This window comes from Mustela nigripes, chromosome 1, assembly GCF_022355385.1.
Source record: "Mustela nigripes isolate SB6536 chromosome 1, MUSNIG.SB6536, whole genome shotgun sequence".
Taxonomy (NCBI): Eukaryota; Metazoa; Chordata; class Mammalia; order Carnivora; family Mustelidae; genus Mustela; species Mustela nigripes.
Window position 1 is genome coordinate 168,131,011 of NC_081557.1, and position 19,266 is coordinate 168,150,276.

General features: G+C 36.9%; 1 protein-coding gene across 1 annotated transcript in view; it reads left to right on the forward strand.

Moving 5' to 3' along the window:
• The window catches only part of ARHGEF38 (Rho guanine nucleotide exchange factor 38), a 148,999-nt gene that overhangs the window by 90,034 nt on the left and 39,699 nt on the right, over positions 1–19,266 (forward strand). The window contains exon 5 of the mRNA XM_059376838.1: positions 12,483–12,500. Coding sequence (XP_059232821.1) covers positions 12,483–12,500 — 18 coding nt within the window. The remainder of the gene's footprint in view (positions 1–12,482; positions 12,501–19,266) is intronic.

Genomic DNA, 19,266 nt, shown 5'->3' on the forward strand with positions numbered 1-19,266 from the left:
ATTCATCATCAAAGATTAAACCAGAGAGAGCTGTGATATCTAAATCAAAGCATGCCAACCAGTCTGAGTATCTAGCACATTCCCACCTTTTAGACTCTATTGTAGGGAGACAAAAATTGGGGTCCTAATGTGGCCCAAGAGAGTGGTAGCTGAATTAAAGTGAAATCAGGAGACTAAGTGAGACTACAGTATCTCCCCCTCCCCCCGCCTTAGCCACAGGAGATATGTACCAAAACCTGCCAGTGGATGTCTGGAACTTGGAGACTACCAAACCCTGAATATACAAAGCTTTTTCTTATACATGCTGACAATTCAGAAGGAGGGCCACCTGTTTCTGGATCACGGCTGACTGCGGTAACTAAAACCCCCACAGACACGGGGACTCCTGGACTCTGGAAAATGTCTTTCCAAGCTAGCATCGACACTGAAAGTGGATGTAAACAGGGCCCATAGAATTTTTAAAAATTAACTTTATCGCTTTCTATTGGTCATTAAGTTGTTGCAGTTCTTTACCCATTTTTGGTATCACGGAAAGGCATATATTTAAGACATAAAATCACAAGCATCTATTTAGTGCTTCAGCTACACCAAGTATCATTCTGGGCACTGCACATACAAAAATAAATAAGAATTAGATACCGCCCACAAGGAACTTAACACGCGCAGGTAACTCTTAAAGATGGTAGGTGACAAGTAGCTCCAGCTCACTATTTCTTCACTATTAGCAGCTTAGTTCAGTGTTAGAGATCAGTTCATAGAAACTTTAAGTTTAAAGCTGTATTCACCTTAATAAATTCCTGTATTAGGACCAACATCTAAATATATGGATAACTATTTTCCTATGGAGAAAAAAACAATATTATCCTGGGTATGAATGAATGTTTCCTACCTTAGTCTAGTGGCAAGATCTGATCCAAGAAAAGTTTCTCCTGAGCCATTCTCCTTCTTCAGTTTCTAGAATTAAAAGAGAGAAACCTCACAACAAGTGCACAGCGAGCACCTTTGGCCATCACTCCAACTACAACCTCGGGAATGGAGTTCCCTACCAGGAGCAGATGTAATTAATTTACTTTGGCATATGCTCCTAACAGTTGACCAAAAATGGAGCTGTCTGTTCAGTAGGGGTGAACACTGCTTTATTTTTATTAAGGATTTTGACTTCTAAGAGAAAGAAATAGACCCTGCCAGAGTATTCCTCTTGGCAGTGTTGCCTAGTACCAACCCCCCTAAAAGCAGCTAAAGGCAGAGGTGATTCTGAAACACCATGATGTCTCAGTTACCGAAATGACTTTCAGACCTAATGACTTATTTGATCTTTCTCTGAAAGCCTTGAGTTATTGCCTTGGTGGATGTCCCAAATCTTGTGTATTCAGCACTATTCCAATTTTAGGGAATAATTTCAAGCACTAGAAGGTGCTAAGGTTTAGAGAGCAAGAAATCCAAGCTAAGTAATATTGGCACAACTATTTCTTAAGGGAAAGAAAAATCAAAATAAAATAGCTTAAGTTAGAGCTATTTTCCCAAAAGTTGCCTTTCCATGAAAATGAAGTTGATGATGAATTGTACCGGTCTGCCTGAAAGCTGAGAGCAGAATTATTGACATTACTATAATACTGACCCCAATTGAGCTAAGCCTTAAATTCTGAGAAACAGGTTTTTAAACAGGTTTATAGGCCAAAGAGAGTCTGGAACACCCCAAGGGCTTGGCTTCCCTTGCCAAGTAATCAGTCAAAGCTATTACTGTGGCTCTGCCTTTTCCTTGTGGCTAAATAACGGAGCCTGAGTGCACAGTTGCCAATTTCTAATGAATATTAGGTGTGGCCTCCATTTTCTACTGTGCAAAGGGATAATGGAACAACAGGGTTTGAAGCAGTATTCATGAGAGAGGTGGCTTCAGGTCTCAGAAGTTAAAGCAGATTTTTAAAGCGACTTAGGTTGCATTTGAATTAAAATTAAAATGTTTATTGAGAGCCTAATAAATATTTATTAGGAGTGCTAGATAATGTTTAAAAAAATATTTATGTATGTATGCATAGTTCTTACCTCCTAGGAACACACCTTCTACTTGGGTAGATAAACAGAACCATCTGAAAAGTTTAATAACAATACCAGGGTTAATTTAAATAACACACCAGAAGCTGTCACGGTGAAGTTCAAGACTAATTTCCAAAAGGAGGGAAGAGAGATTTCCTGGTTCTGTAACAGACTTGAGTTCATAACCTTTGGCTATTCTTTGAAGCCCATTATCTTTCAAAAGAAAAAAATAATACTTGTATCTAGAAAATAATTTTGAATCCCTTTGAAACATTAGGACAGCGTTTCTTGGTGTATGATTTCCGCTGTGTCAGATCCATAGGGATGTGTATTAAAAGTACAAATTCCTATGCTCTGCTCCAGACACTCCCCGCTCCCAGCAAAAAAAGGAAAAAAGAAAAAAAAGGGGGGAGGAAAGGACTGCTAGGATCCAGTCCAAGAAGCTACATATTAGCTAGATACTAACAAACACCCTCAGGTGATTTGGATACATATTTAGGTAATGAACCACTTCAGAAAAAGAAATTAGGACTTACTAGCAGCTTTCCCTGAAGCACTAGACCTTCTTCACGCCTATAGATAGATCTAAGCAGTAGTTTCAGGGTTTGGAAACCTTAAGAAAGAAAAGACTAAAACTCTCTAGAGGCACAATATCACATCTGCATCTATAGCCTGCAAACTGGAAATGTGCAAGTTTTTGTTTATTCAACAAAGAGCATTTACAGATTCTTATTAGTGACCCCTAAGATTGAATGAAAATGCTATTAATATAGTCTCTAAATTTATGGAAATCACTTACTAAAGCTCTAGTTACTTTGCCTCTTTGGGGTTATTTAAGGCTTCTGATCTGTATGAGGAAAATGAAAAACAGAATAGCTATAAATGCAAGTATAACTATAATTAGAATAGCTTGTCTGCTACCTCTATTTTCTGTTTTTCTAGGTCTAAATACCATCAAATCCCCGCTGTCTTTCAGAGACCCTAGAGATCTGTTTATTTTGTAATAATTAAAGAACAAAGGGTCTTTTCCAAGTTTTGTTTTGTTTGTTTGTTGTTTTTTTTTTTTTTTTTTTTTTTTTTTTTTTTTTTTTTTTTTTTTTTTGTAGTTGGAAGACGCGTTTCTAGCTTTATGTTTCATTGTTATAAATTTATATACATTTTTCTTCTTCCTAACCAAAGCCACTATCCCCAGGAGGAAAACTAACTTCTAGTCATCTGGGTGCTTTGGCTGTTTGTTCCTTTGACTACTATAGCTTCTCCATTCAGAAGGAAGGTGAAAGCTCACACAACACAGAACTTAAAGGAATAGAGTTCAATTTGTTCACATTTTATATTTCTTGATGTTATTCTAATGGAATGTTCCAAATAAAAATTAAAATAATTTCTGGATTTTTTTTCAATTCCTTATTATGTGGCACCGTATTTGAACAAAACTATAATCATTAAGAAATAGCCACATAGAAATGTGTTTCTTGTAAGTCAAATGATAATGAGCCCATGAAGGTAAGAGGTGTGGTTGTGGTTATATGGTTGCTTTCCCCATAAAAGGGTAAATGGACACAATTTAACTTTCTTCTTCCTGAATTGTCCTTGTCTGGGGCTCAGTTCTGGAAAGTTTCAGCCTAAAAGGGATACTTTAAAAAAAAAAAAGATGAGCAAATAGGAGACATTATAATGTAATAGTACTATGCCATTACTCCAACAGGCTTTCCCTGTTGGAAAACCTCTAAAGTTCCTTTTTGTAAAATGCTATACTAACATTAAACACTATGCTAATTTATGTCACAGTATTTGTTTTATTTGGTTAAAATAAATAGAGGAGAAAAAAAAGTCTATGTCTTCTTTAGGAGGTAAAAGAACAATCTTTTCTTTCAACTTCAAATGTTGTGTTTTGGCTGCAAAATGATCACGTTGTTTACTTGTTTGCTTCCATAGAAAAATGCATTTATATTTGTTTTCAACTTCTCCCACAATTTTCTGATCTATGATCTATAGAGCATACTGGGAAAATGAAATTCCTCAGTAGGAGACAGAAATTGAAGCAAAAATGTGAGCTTAAATGTTATGAGTGGAAGGAAATACTGGTTCGGGGATAGTGGTGACACAATCCTTTTCATAGAAGTGTTCTTCAAACAGCCTTGAATAATTGCCTAAAATGATAGTAGTCACTGATTTTTTAAAAATTAGAATTCTTTGCTTGATTCCAACAAGAAGGTCTTAGAGTCAGCAGAACCTAGTTATTTTGAGGTATCTAGGAATCCATTCACGTAAGATATCTGAAGAGTGAAGGAATACTTGCTTTCCATACATATATACCATTGTTTTCTACATATATAGAGCACTGGGATTTTTTCAAACTTTTTTTTTTTTTAAAGATTTTATTTATTTATTTGTCAGAGAGAGAGCACAAGCAGGCAGAGTGGCAGGCAGAGGCAGAGAGAGATGCAGGCTCCCTGCTGGACAAGGAGCCCGATGTGGGACTGGATCCCAGGACCCTGGGATCATGACCTGAGCCGAAGGCAGCAGCTTAACCTACTGAGCCACCCAGGCATCCTTCAAACTTTTTAAGTCCATTAAAATTTATGGAATTCAACATAGGTATTTATCATGGATTTTCTTCTCAATCATTGAAAATGAAAACACCATCTACTATCATGAGATAGGATGATAATATTTTTATATTGAAAATATTCATTGTATTCTAAAAGACTAGGAACCAGAAGTCAAAGTAATCAAGTTATTAATACATATTATAACTTCATCTCTTTATAGCCATATGAAGCTATCTTATATCTATATCTTATATATATATATATGTTATATTATAATGCTTATAATAAGCATTATCTTATTTTATTTTATTTATTTTTATTTTATTTTATGTTTCTGAGAGAGAGAGAGCAGAAGAGAGAATGGAGGGAGGGGGAAGGAGAAGACGACTCCCCACTGAACAGGGAGCCTGAAGTGGGGCTCGATCCCAGGACCCTGGGATCATCACCTGAGCATATGGGACATGCTTAGTCAACTGAACCACCCAGACACCCCCATATGAAGCTTTTAGAAAAAAACTCCTATCTCCTTTGTGCCTAAAATTTAACTTGAATAATTCCAACTTTTTTTTACTCATAATTGCTTAATTTGACTAATAAGTTTGGCCAAATGCAAATACTCTTACCAAATGCCAGTCATTTTTCAGGTACTAAAGCTACAGCAGAGAACAGAGCAAGCCCTCATTCAGATGGGGAGCAGAGTGATAGATAATAAATGAAATAAGTATATAGTATATAAAAAGTGACAGTGTTAAAGAGAGAAATAAAGCAGGAAATAAGGATAAAAAGTAGTGTAGGAGGCAAGGCATAATTTAAAAAAAAAAAATGGTCCAGGAAGGTTTTATTGGGAAAAAACCTTTGAGCAAAGACCTGAAGGAGGTAAGGAATGCATAGTATTGATAAGAAGAGAAGAGTAACCAGACAGAAGAACAAGTGCCAAGACCTGAAGGGCAGGAGCCTGCCTTCAGACTTTTATAAGAGTAAGGAGGCCTACATGGTTGCCATAGTTTGGGGGACTTTGTGAACAATGGGGAATGAAGTAGAGAAGAAATCAACTAAGAGATAGATCTTGTTGCTCTGGAAGGACGTTCATTGTACTTGAGTAAAATGGAAGCCAAGAAACCCAGCCATGGTTAGTGAAAGCTTTTGTGGGAATTATCTTATTGAACTGGTGAATTGTTTATAACCTACATTAACACTGTGTACAGAAATATTCTGTAGTGCTTGATGGCCATTTCCTGCGAGTGATTTATACTTTACTTTGTAGTCTTGTACTGTGTTTTTTTTTCTTTTTTAAAATTTATTTTTAATTAATTAATTATTTATTTTTATTAACATATATTGTATTATTTGCTTCAGTGGTACAGGTCTATGAATAATCAGTCTTACACGATTCACAGCACTCACCATAGCACATACCCTACCCAATGCCCATAACCCAGCCACCCCATCCCCCCTCCTCCCACCCCCCAGGGACCCTCAGTTTGTTTCCTGAGATTAAGGGTCACTTATGGTTTGTCTCTCTCCCTGGTCCCATCTTGTTTCATTTTTTTTCCCTCCCTACCCTCCACGAACCCCACCTTGTCTCTCAAATTCCTCATATCAGAGACATCATATGATATTTGTCTTTCTCTGATTGACTTATTCATTTAGCATAATAGCTTCTAGTTCCATCCACATCGTGTAGTTGCATCCATAATCATTGCAAATGGCAAGATTTCGGTTTTTGATGGCTGCATAGTATTCCGGTCTATACACACATACATGTACACATACATATATATATTATACACACACACACACGCACACACACACACACACACACACACACTACATCTTTTTTTATCTGTTGATGGACATCTAGGTTCTTTCCATAGTTTGACTATTGTGGACATTGCTGCTATAAACATTGAGGTGCACATGCCCCTTCAGATCGCTACATTTGTATCATTAGGGTAAATACCCAGTAGTGCAATTTCTGGGTTTAGGGTAGCTCTATTTTCAACTTTTGAGGAAACTCCATGCTGTTTTCCAGAGTGGCTGCATCAGCTTGCATTCCCACCAACAGTGTAGGAGGGTTTCCCTTTCCCCACATCCTTGCCAACATCTGTCATTCCTGACTTGTTAATTTTAGCCATTTTGACTGGTATGAGGTGGAATCTCATTATGGTTTTGATTTGTATTTCCCTGATGCCAAGTGATACTAAGCACTTTTTCATGTGTCTGTTGGCCATCTGGATGTCTTCTTTGCAGAAATGTCTGTTCATGTCTTCTGCCCATTTCTTGATTGGATTATTTGTTCCTTGGATGTTGAGTTTGATAAGTTCTTTATAGATTTTGGATACTAGCCTTTTATCTGATATGCCATTTGCGAATATCTCCTCCCTTTCTGTCAGTTGTCTTTTGATTTTGTTGACTCTTTTCTTTGCTGTGCAAAAGCTTTTGATCTTGATGAAGTCCCAATAGTTCATTTTTACCCTTGGTTCCCTTGCCTTTGGTGATGTTCCTAGGAAGAAGTTGCTGTGGTTGATATCAAAGAGGTTGCTGCTTGTGTTCTCCTCAAGGATTTTGATGGATTCCTGTCTCACGTTGAGGTCTTTCATCCATTTTGAGTCTATTTTTGTGTGTGGTATAATGAAATACTTCAATTTCATCCCTCTGCATGTGACTGTCCAATTTTCCCAACACCATTTTTTGAAGAGACTGTCTTTTTTCCATTGGACATTCTTTCCTGTTTTGTCAAAGATTAGTTGACCATAGAGTTGAGGGTCCATTTCTGGGCTCTTTATTCTTTTTTTTTTTTTTAAGATTTTATTTATTTATTTGACAGAGAGAAATCACAAGTAGATGGAGAGGCAGGCAGAGAGAGAGAGGGGGAAGCAGCCCGATGCAGGACCCGATCCCAGCACCCTGAGATCATGACCTGAGCCAAAGGCAGCGGCTTAAACCACTGAGCCACCCAGGTGCCCCTGGGCTCTTTATTCTGTTCCATTGACCTATGTGTCTGTTTTTGTACCTGTACCATACTGTCTTGATGATTACAGCTTTGTTTTCTTTTTTTTAAATTTATTTATTTTTTTAAAAAGATTTTATTTATTTATTTGACAGACAGAGATTACAAGTAGACAGAGAGGTAGGCAGAAAGAGAGAGAGGAGGAAGCAGACTCCCTGCTGAACAGAGAGCCCAATGCGGGGCTTGATCCCAAGACCCCAGGATCACAACCTGAGCCGAAGGCAGAGGCTTTAACCCACTGAGCCACCCACGTGCCCCCCCCTTTTTTAAATTTTAATTTTATTTTTTCAGTGCTCCAAGATTCATTGTTTATGCACCACACCCAGTGCTCCATGCAATACATGCCCTCCTTAATACCCACCACCAGGCTCACCCATCCGCCCACCCACTTCCCCTCCAAAACCCTCAGTTTGTTTCTCAGAGTCCACAGTCTCCTATGGTTTGTCTCCCCCTCTGATTTCCCCCAATTTACTTTGATTACAGCTTTGTAATAGACCTTGAAGTCTGGAATTGTGATGTCACCAACACTGGTTTTCTTTTTCAACATTCTTCTGGCTATTCGAGGTCTTTTCTGGTTCCATATACATTTTAGGATTATTTTTCCATTTCTTTGGAAAAAATTGATGGTATTTTGATAAGGCTTGCATTAAATGTGTAGATTGCTTTAGGTAGCATAGACATTTTCACAATATTTATTCTTCCAAGCCATGAGCATGAAACGCGTTTCCATTTCTTTGTGTCTTCCTCCATTTCATTCATGAATATTTTCTAGTTTTCTGAGTAGATTCTTTGCCTCTTTGGTTAGGTTTATTCCTAAGTATCTTATGGTTTGGGTGCATTGTGAATGGAATCGACTCCTGAATTTCTCTTTTTCTGTCTTGATGTTGGTGTATAGAAATGCAACCGATTTATGTGCATTGATTTTATATCCTGACACTTTACTGAATTCCCATACAAGTTTTAGCAGTTTTAGAGTGGAGTCTTTTCGGTTTTCGACATAAAGTATCATATCATCTGCAAAGAATGAGAGTTTGACTTCTTCAGTGATTCAGATGCCTTTAATTTCTTTTGTTGACTGATTGCCAAGGCTAGGACTTCTAGTACTATGTTGAATAACAGTGGTGATAGGGGACATCCTTGCCATGTTCCTGACCTTAGGGGGAAAGCTCTCAGTTTTTCCCCATTGAGAATGATATTCTCTGTGGGTTTTTCATAGATGGCTTTGATGATATTGAGGAATTGTACCCTCTATCCCTACACTGTGAAGAGTTTTGATCAAGAAAGAATGCTGTACTTTGTCAAATGTTTTTCCAGCATCTATTGAGAGTATTGTATGGTTTTTGTCCTTTCTTTTATTAATATATTGTATTACATTGATTGATTTATGGATGTTGAATCAACCTTGTAGCCCTGGAATAAATCCCACTTGGTTGTGGTGAATAAGCCTTCTAATATACTGTTGGATCTTATCGGCTAGTATTTTGGTGAGAATTTTTGTATCCATGTTCATCAAGGATATTGGTCTGTAATTCTCCTTTTTGATGGGGTCTTTGTCTGTTTTAGGATCAAGGTAATGCTGGCTTCATAAAATGAGTTTGGAAGTTTTCCTTCCATTTCTATTTTTTGAAACAGTTTCAGGAGAATAGGTATTAATTCTTCTTTAAATGTTTGGTAGAATTCCCCTGGGAAGTCATCTGGCCCTGGGCTCTTGTTTGTTGGGAGATTTTTGATGACTGCTTCAATCTCCTTACTGCTTATGGATCTGTTCAGGTTTTCTATTTCTTCCTGGTTCAGTTTTGGTAGTTTATATGTGTCTAGGAATGCATCCATTTCTTCCAGATTGTCAAATTTGCTGGTGTATAGTTGCTCATAATATGTTCTTGTAACTGTATGTATTTCTTTGGTGTTGGTTATGATCTCTCCTCTTTCATTTATGATTTAATTAATTTGGGTCCTTTCTCTCTTCTTTTTGATAAGTCTGGCCAGGGATTTATCAATCTTATTAATTCTTTCAAGGAACCAGCTCCTAGATTTGTTGATCTGTTCTACTCTTCCTTTGGTTTCTGTTTCATTGATTTCTGCTCTGATCTTTTTTCTTTTTCTCTTGCTGGGTTTAGGCTTCTTTGCTGTTCTTTCTCCACATCCTTTGGATGTAGGGTTAGGTTGTGTACTTGAGACCTTTCTTGTTTCTTGAGGAAGGCTTGTATGGCTATATACTTTCCTCTCAGGACTGTCTTTGCTGTGTCCCACAGATTTTGAACAGTTGTGTTTACATTTTCATTTGTTTCCAGGAATATTTTCAATTCTTCTTTAATTTCCTGGTTGGCCCATTCCTTCTTTACTAGGATGTTCCTTAACCTCCATGTTTTTAAGTTCTTTCCAACTTTCCTCCTGAGGTTGATTTATAGTTTCAAAACATTGTGGTCTGAAAATATACAGGGAATTATCCCAATCTTTTGATACAGGTCGAGACCTGATCTGTGATCCAGGATGGGATCTATTCTGGAGAATGTTCCATGTGCACTAGAGAAGAATGTGTATTCTGTTGCTTTGGGATGGAATGTTCTGAATATACCTGTGATGTCCATCTGGTCCAGTGCATCATTTAAGGCCTTTATTTCCTTGTTAATCTTTTGCTTGGGTGATCTGTCCATTTCAGTGAAGGGGGTGTTAAAGTTCCCTCCTATTATTGTATTATTGTTGAAGTGTTTCTTTGATTTTGTTATTAATTGGTTCATATAATTGGCTGCTCCCATGTTAGGGGCATAGATATTTAAAATAGTTATATCTTCTTTATGGACACACCCTTTAAGTATGATATAGTATCCTTCCTCATCTCTTATTATAGTCTTTGGCTTTAAATCTAACTTATCTGATATAAGGATTGCCACCCCAGCTTTCTTGTGATGTCCATTAGCATGGTAAATTGTTTTCTACCCCCTCACTTTAACTCTGGAGGTGTCTTTGGGTCTAAAATTTATTTATACACTTGATTTTGGTATATTTGGTCTGTTAGAAGAAACTGTCTACCAAAATTTTAAAGAAAGAAAAACTTGTGTATATACAAAAATAAGAGCAAACACAGTGGAGGGTTAGAATATGACTATAAAGATGAAAATTAAAAGATTCTAAAAAGGAATAAATAAGTTGAAAAAAAGAAAGAGGAAGGAATGTGATCAGGTTGGAGACTAGAACAAAGCCTGTGCTAGATTTAGAATATATTTTGATCTGTTAGAAGAAACTGTATTCCAAAAATTTAAAGAAAAAAAAAAAAACTACCCTATGTATGCAAAAAATAAGGTTAAATACAATGAAGGGATAGAATATGAATATAACAATGAAACTTTTAAAAGACTTTTAAAAAGCTATTGATGAGATAAAATAGTTTAAAAACATTAATAGGAAAGAAGAGAAATTTAAAAAATAAAATAAGAAAAAAATAAAATTTAAATAACTTTGAAAGACTAAAGAGTCCTGGGAAAAACGTCATGAATTCTATGTGCCATATTCCCGTAGTTCTGAAGTTTTGCAGTTCTCATTAGTGAACTTGGTCTTGGCTGAATGTTCTTGTTGCTCTTCTGGTGGAGGGGCCCATTGCAGTGATTCACGATGTCTTTGCCTGAAGCGGAATTGCACTGCTCTTGCTAGGGGTCAGGCTAAGTAATCTGCTCCAGTTTGCTCTCAGGAGCTTTTGTTCCCTGAATGCTTTCCCTGCAGGTGTGGAGGATGGGAATGAAAACTGCAGCTTTCCAGTCTCTGGCCCTGGAGGATATGAGAGAACAGGTACCCAGTCCTCAGTGTGCCATCAGAGGAAAGCAGTCAATCCCTCCCATTTCCCTGGTCACCAGCCATACTCTGTGCTCACCTGGCTTGTGACTGAGCATTTCTATCTCTGGCACACAAACCCATTTGCAGTCTCCAAACCCAACAGATTCCTGCAATGCGCTCCTACACCACCATTCCTCCTGGTGGAGGAAGGAGGGGGTCTCCCCATATCTGCCATTTATGGGGACCCTGCTTGAAGAGCAGTGGCCCTGCTGTGCCTCGGATCATGGTTTAAGGTCACCCTGAGCTGAGAGCCCCTCCTCAGCTCCCTCTTTGCAGCTGGCTTCCCTGCTCCAGTACCAGAGAACTCAGTCACACTCAGGCACCCCTGGTCTTTCTGTGACCTATGAGTCCTGAGACCACACTGTCCCCATGAGGGCTCCACCCCCCACCCCACTTAGCCTCTGGAGTGATGTCCCTCAGTGGAGAAGACTTTTAAAAGTTCCAGTTTTGTGCCCAGCTGCTCAACTACTTGCCAGGAGCCAGTCCCTCCCCCCATGATCTATCTTCCTGTATGTCACCTGGGATATACTTCTCCACACTTCGTACCTTCCAGAAAGTGGTCACTTTTCTTTTCCTAGAATTGCTGCTCTTTTTCTCTTCAATCTGCTGTTGAGTTTGTTCAGAATGGTTTGATAACTATCTAGCTGAACTCCTGGGACCCTATGATATTTAGGTCTTCTACACCTCTGCCATCTTGCTCCTCCCCCAGTCTTGTACTATATTTAACAGATTCTCTTTTTCATGAAGTAAATCATGGATAAAAACTGGTGTTTAAATCCATTTTCACATAATCAAAATCAATAGTTCTGTAAACTGAATCCATAGTTTCTAATCCTATATTGAGTGTGAAACAAAGATGGTGTAAACATGCTACAGATAAAGTTTTAGAGATATGATTATAAAATAATGAAATTATTTTATGAATTCTATAAAACACTCATGGAAAATAACTTATAATTTTATTTTATGTAGTAAAAATTTGAAGGTTTTATAATGTTTGCGTATTACTTCAAATATGCAGATTTACATTAATTTGCTTCTCTCCCCCTTTCTTTCAGGAACATATACATGCAAGAGTAAGTATTTTTGTTTTAATAATAGAAATCAAGTGTAACAATAATGAGAGGATGGGGGATGGGTAACTGGGTGAAGGGCATTAAGGAAGTCACTTGAATTAATGAACACTGGCTGTTAAAAGCAACTGACGAATCACTGAGTTCTACCTCGGAAATTAGTAATACACCATATATTAATTAAATTGAATTTAAATAAAAAATTTTTTTAAAAAGGTCATGGGGGAAAAACCTGTTGAGTATTTTCAAAATTTAGAACTTTTGTTTTTTACAATTATGTTTATTGCTTTTAATACATTATTTCCAATTTGTCTGAGGTGATTGTACATATTAAATTATCTCATGTATTTTACAAAATGTTTTACAAAAATCCTGGGTTACAATTTATTTAAATCACAAGTTTGCTGATGCCAGGAACTCTTTAGGAACTGCTTAACATACATATGCTAAGCAATCGTAATGTGTCCAAAAACACACCTTCTTAAGAATGACATTAGACTTAAAAAAAAAAAATCTCAGATTAATACCACAATGTTTTTGAAATTTCTGTAGATTAATGTATAAAAGAAAAGATTCTTCATGCATTATGACAAATATTGAGTTTCTTCTAATTTGGACTCATGATTCAAAAAGAAAAAATCAAACATTCATATATAATATGTTTAAAATATTAAAACAAAATAACTTGTTGCTAAGACAATATAGAAATTATTAAAATAGCACACATAGACATACACTCTGGAAGACATCCGTTTTTATAGAAGGGAAAGCGTGTCTTGTCTAATACTGAAAAGATGGAATTAGCTTAAATATAAACTCAAATTTACCAGGACTTGAAAAAATCCACATATTTGGCTTAGCACGGTCAGCAGTAATCTAAACAATAATCAGCCGGAGTTCCTAGCCTGTGTGTTTGCTTGTTTACATGTCTTTATGTGTGTGCGTGCTTCTGTATTCTAAACTCCCAAAACTGTATATGAGGAATTAAAAAACCTACAAAATAAAAGTATATTAACTTAAGCTGTAAATACCTGTCATTCATGCTTTGTTGTATAGCAACCATGAGGAAAGACAGAATTCCAGAAGTGAGGTGCAGAACCAGGCATCCATCAGACAGGGACTAGAGAAGTTAGTTTTTGACATACCAGCAAGGCACAGGCACCAAAAAGGCACCCAGTTCTTTCACTTTATAGTCTTTTCTTTCAAAAGAAAAAAAAATATATATATATATATATAAAATTAATATATTTTAATTAAACAAAACAATTATATATATATATATATATATATATATATATATATATATAATCTCCTATAGTGTGAACAGATGTAAATTGTTTTGTTTAATGAGTTCCAGATTCTGAGACCACGGAATGTGAAAACCTGCATAATGGAAGAGGGCCTTTGTCCTTTCACACGCTGGGGTCTTCCTGGTTTCTCTTCTGTGATAGCTGGTAGGGTTGGATGGGGTGGGGAGAGGGCTGTCTCATTAAAAAGCCTGTGCCCATGGCACTGTGCCGAGGACGGGAGATTCACACAGAAGAACTATGTGAATTACCAAAGAACTTCTTATGCTACAAATTCTGCTCGGGCTTCTTTTCCTAAAGCTTAAGTCTTTATAACCAAAAGACCAGAGTGAGAGAGAGATTCAGAGCAGAGTGAGAGATTCTTTTAATACAGTTAGCATACACAGCTCCTACAACAAACAGTACATTGTATCGAGATACTTGCTTTAAAAATGGCACTAGCTTTAGGACAGTCCCGCTGCGTGGAAGTTAGCAGGCTTTGGATGCCCCCTCTAGTCTATTTCTATACATCAAGATCGGGAAAAGAGGCCGAACGATCACAGCGTGGGGCTGGATGCACATCAAAGCCACACTCGCCCTGCGTTATTTTCCTTCCAGCTTCTCTCGCTCTGGTCACGAGGCGCACACGCTGCTACATGAAAGGGTAAAACGCAGTGTCAAGTGATTTGTAATTGTTTGGCTCCTTAGCAGCTAAAGCCAGGAATAGTGTGACCGGAAGTGCATTTAGGAAATGTGGTGTTTTAAATGCCTCGGAAAAAAAAATTCCTTACTTATGGGAATGGAAAATTGGGTGTGGGTTTCATTTTATTACTATTATTATTATTATTATTATTTTTACAATCTACATTTTTTAAAAAATACAGAAAAAGACAAAGATGTTCCGAATTTCTAAAATGTTTATTTTTAATTATAATCTTATGTAAACATCAAAGACAGTACTGAAGGGACAAGAATCATAGAATCCTGCACCAGAAAGTCCCCGGAAAAGCATCTGATACAAGTCCCATGTTCTAAAGCAAGAAAAACTCAACTATTCTAAATTTAACTCTCTACAGAGATGCTGTGTTTCATCTTTATGCTTTTACACTTTTTTATATGTATTCTCTGTCTTGACCAGATACTTCCACCTTTGGAGTCAGGATTTCTATTGATCCCAAAATATTATTTCTGCCTTCTTAAGCTTTATAATTTTTAAATTATTAAAGAAACACTGTGAAATATAGAAAATCAACATGAAGACAGTGAAGACAATCAGTAGTCACATTCCAGAGTTAACTATTTTAACATTTCATGAATCCCTCATTTCACTGCAATTTTTTTCTACACACACACGCACACATAGGCGCACACACGTGCGTATTGACTAACATAGGACTGCTATATATTTCCTGTATGTCAAGTTACTACCTCATTCATCAGTATATCATGGACACATTTCTATGTCAGTAAACGAATCCACATTGCTTTATGACTGCATAATATTTTATCTGATGTATATATCATAATTTGGTGTACCCAACCCTTATAGATACTTGAATGATGTCTTTCTGGCCTGTAAAGATTGATGTTATGTGTTTATTCTTATAAATGATCTTTGTACAATAACTTGATTTTCTTAGAATGAGTTTCTAAAAGTGGAATTGCTAGATCAAAGGGCTTTTGATACTGTCAGAAAGTTTAAGCAAAGTTAAGCTAATTTTTAGTCCCACTGCCTGTATATGATTTTTCCATTTATCTCCTATTTGCCAGCCCTAGAAACAATTAATATGTGTATCTTTACTACCTGTGGCAACGCAGAAGGCTTAAAATATTATTGTATTGTGTTAACTTTCATTAATAATAATCTTGAGCATTTTTCATGTATGGTTAACCATTTGCATTTCCCTCTAATGGACTGCCTTTTTTATTGATTACTTTCATTGAGATGTTCATCTTTTTCTAATTGATTGATAGTGCCTCTTTAATTAGCAAGTATATTAACACTTTTTCTGTCTTATATGCTTCCAGCTTGTCATTTGACTTTTAACATAGTTTATGGCTGCTTTTGTTTTTATCTGTATAGTATCAGAGAGCTAAAATTTTTTTAAGATTTTATTTTTTATTTATTTGAGAAAGGCAGAGGACACATACCTGAGTGGGGGGCGGGGAGGAGAAGAGGGAGAAGTAGGCTTCCCACTGAGCAAGGAGCCCAATGCGGGCCTCGATCCCTGCACACCCAGACTGTGACCTGAGCGGGAGGCAGACACTTAACCGACTGAACCACCCAGGCACCCCTTACAGAGCTTGAATTTCGAAATACATTTATCACTTTTTCCTACTATGGCTTTTAGATATTGTGTCCTGCTTAAAAATTCAAGGATTGTTTTAAAGTGTAATTCCTGTTTCCTTCAACTTGTATAGTTTCATTTTTAACAATTAGATCTTTGATCTATACAGAAATTATTTTGATGTAAAGAATTTATTTTTGTTATTTTCTTCTTTATGACTAGATAATATCTCAACACCTGATATTGAACAATTCATTTTTTACAGAGTAGGAATGTGATATTTACTTAATTTTTATACATACTTGTATTTATTTCTTGATTTTCTATTTTGTGCTACTCTTCTGTCCATATATATACCCACACAAAACTGCTTTCATTTCTGCAGCTTTATATTTTAATATAAGATATACCTACAGTTGACCCTAAAAACAACAGGGGGTTGGGGTGCTGACCCCCATGCAATTGAAAAGGCATGTATAACTTTTGACTCCCTCAAAACTTTACTAATATCCTGCTGTTGACCAGAAGCCTTACTGAGGACCTAATAAATTAACACACAGATTGTAAGTTATATGTATTCCATACTGTGTTCTTACAATAAATTAAGTTAAAGAAAAGAAAGTGTTACTAAGAAAATCATAAGTGGGGGGAGCTTGGGTGGCTAAGAGGCCGACTCTTGATTCTGGCTCAGGTCATGGTTTCAGGGTCTTGGGATCTAGCCCCTTGTGAAGCTCTAAGCTCAGTGTGGAGTCTGCTTGAGGATTCTTTCTCCCTCTGTCCTTCCCCGCAGAGCACATGCTCGCTCGCTCTCTGTCTCTCTAAAATAAGTAAATAAATCTTTATAAACAAACAAAAAACCCCAAAATCATAAGGAAGAGGAAATATACTCATTCCTGTGCCATATTTATTGAAAAAACATCCGTGTATGAGTAGCTGTGCAGTTCAAATCCATGTTCAAGGTTCAAATGTAATCTCAGCTCAATATTCTTCCTGTTCAGAATTTTCTTGAATATTTTTGCATGTTTCCTCCTTAAAAATCTTTGTGTTTTTATAAAATTATATGTGCCATGGTTTAAAAAGCCAAATCGTGGGGCACCTGTGTGATTCAGTTGGCTCAGCGTCCTGGGGTCCAGCCTTGCTTTGAGCTCCCTGCTCAGTGGAGACTCTGCTTCTCCCTCTCGCTCTGCTGCTCCCTGCCCCATTTGTTCTCTCTCTCAAAGAACAAAATTAAAAAAAAAAAAAAAGTTCCACAGGATTAAGAAAAATAGCAGTCCCCTCTTCTCTTACCTACTTCTAAAGGACATAAGCATTTTCACACCTTTTTGTTAATATTTTGGTACTTATCTTCATGACCCTAAAAACATATTTGGCTTTCCCTTTTTAGGTATTATATTTTGACTTCCCCTATGGAAAACAAGAATTTATCTCTCTCCCTATGCCATCCCCACTACACACACACACACACACACACACACACACGCTCTCCATCTCTTCAGTTTACCCACGTGGTGACATTTGGATTGGAGCAATAGTCAGTGTTTGATTTCTTCTATTTAGTATATCTGAGTAAATTTCTTTTCAGAGCTAAACCTTGGAATAAACTGATTAATTGTTTTTATGGGAGTGACCTATTTTATCTATTTATTTACAGTTTGTTTAATTTATTTTCGTTTTCCCAGTTTTCTTTGTTCTACTCATTAATGCCACACTCAGGACCATCATCTCTTGAGAGAGCTAGATGCATTATGGATGCTTTCAATTTCTTCTCCCTAAAATTGTCTTTCCCAGAACCTTTCTGACCTGTTGAGTTTGGACTGGGTAACTGGGCACAGCTATCTTTAAGGAGATTTTGTCACCCTGGAGCATCTTTTTACCTCTTTCCTGTTTTTAGTACATCCTTCGGTACTTTCCTGTGTTCACTGGGAATGGACAGGAAGTAAAGTTTTAAGAAATTTTATATCCAAAAATTCTTTAGTTTACCTTCAGGGTGATTTATAGTTTGACCAAGTATAGAATTCTAAATTAAAAATCTCTCATCTTCAGAATTTAAAGGCAATTTTTCCTCATGTTCTAGCTTTCAGTGTTGCTATGAGAAAGCTGAAGCTTGTTCTCATTCTTCACCATGTGTTTGTGCCCATTTGTTCACGTGTTTCTCTAAAGGATTATAGGGTCTTCTCTTTGTCTCCCATAGTCAGATGTTCCCTGAATTCCCAGGTGTGAATCCAATTCCATTGTGCTAAGTACTCAGTGAGTTTTTTCAACATGCTAACTCATGTCCTTCTCCTGAGTTATTTTTCTAATGATTTCCTCCCCATATGTGGTCTGTTCCCATTTTCTGGGACTCTACTTATTTCAGTATTGGATCTTTCAGACCAATCTAATTTTTTCACATTTTCCTTCCATATTATATCCCTTTGTATTTTTGGTCTTCTTTCTGGAAAGTTCCTGAATATTTTCTCCAACACTTGTGAGATTTTATTTCTCCTATTATTCTTTCTTTTTTTATTTTTTTTAAGATTTTTATTTATTTATTTGACAGAGATCACAAGTAGGCAGAGAGACAGGCAGAGAGAGAGAGAGAGAGAGGAGGAAGCAGGCTCCCCGCTGAGCAGAGAGCTCACTGTGGGGCTCGATCCCAGGACCCTGGGATCATGACCTGAGCCGAAAGCAGAGCTTTAACCCACTGAGCCACCCAGGCACCCCATATTTCTCCTATTATTCTTTCAACTTCCAAGAGCTCTTTCTTAGTTCTCCAAATGATCTCCTTATTTGTGGAGCATCCTAGAAATTAGGCCATTTCTTAAACAGGTTTGCAACCAGTTCTTCTTATTCTAATCCCCACCTCCCTCTCTCTCTACTTCCACAGGTTCTTAGGGTCTAATTAATGGATCTTTGGGGAATGATTAAATTATTACCTCTCCATATTACTGGTTCTCTCTGGTTCGAATCTCTCCAGTAATAAATAAATTACTATTCATTCATGTTCTTTACATCTCCTAAAATTTGTAAACGGCTCTGTATTTATTTTCACAATTTTTTATTTGTGTCAAATCCTATTTGTTTATTTGTGTGTATAAGAAAATACTGTTTTTTCTAAAATTGACTTAAGGTGGGGCACCTGGGTGGCTCAGTGGGTTAAGCAGCTGCCTTCGACTCAGGTCATGATCTCAGGGTCCTGGGATCGGGTCCCGCATC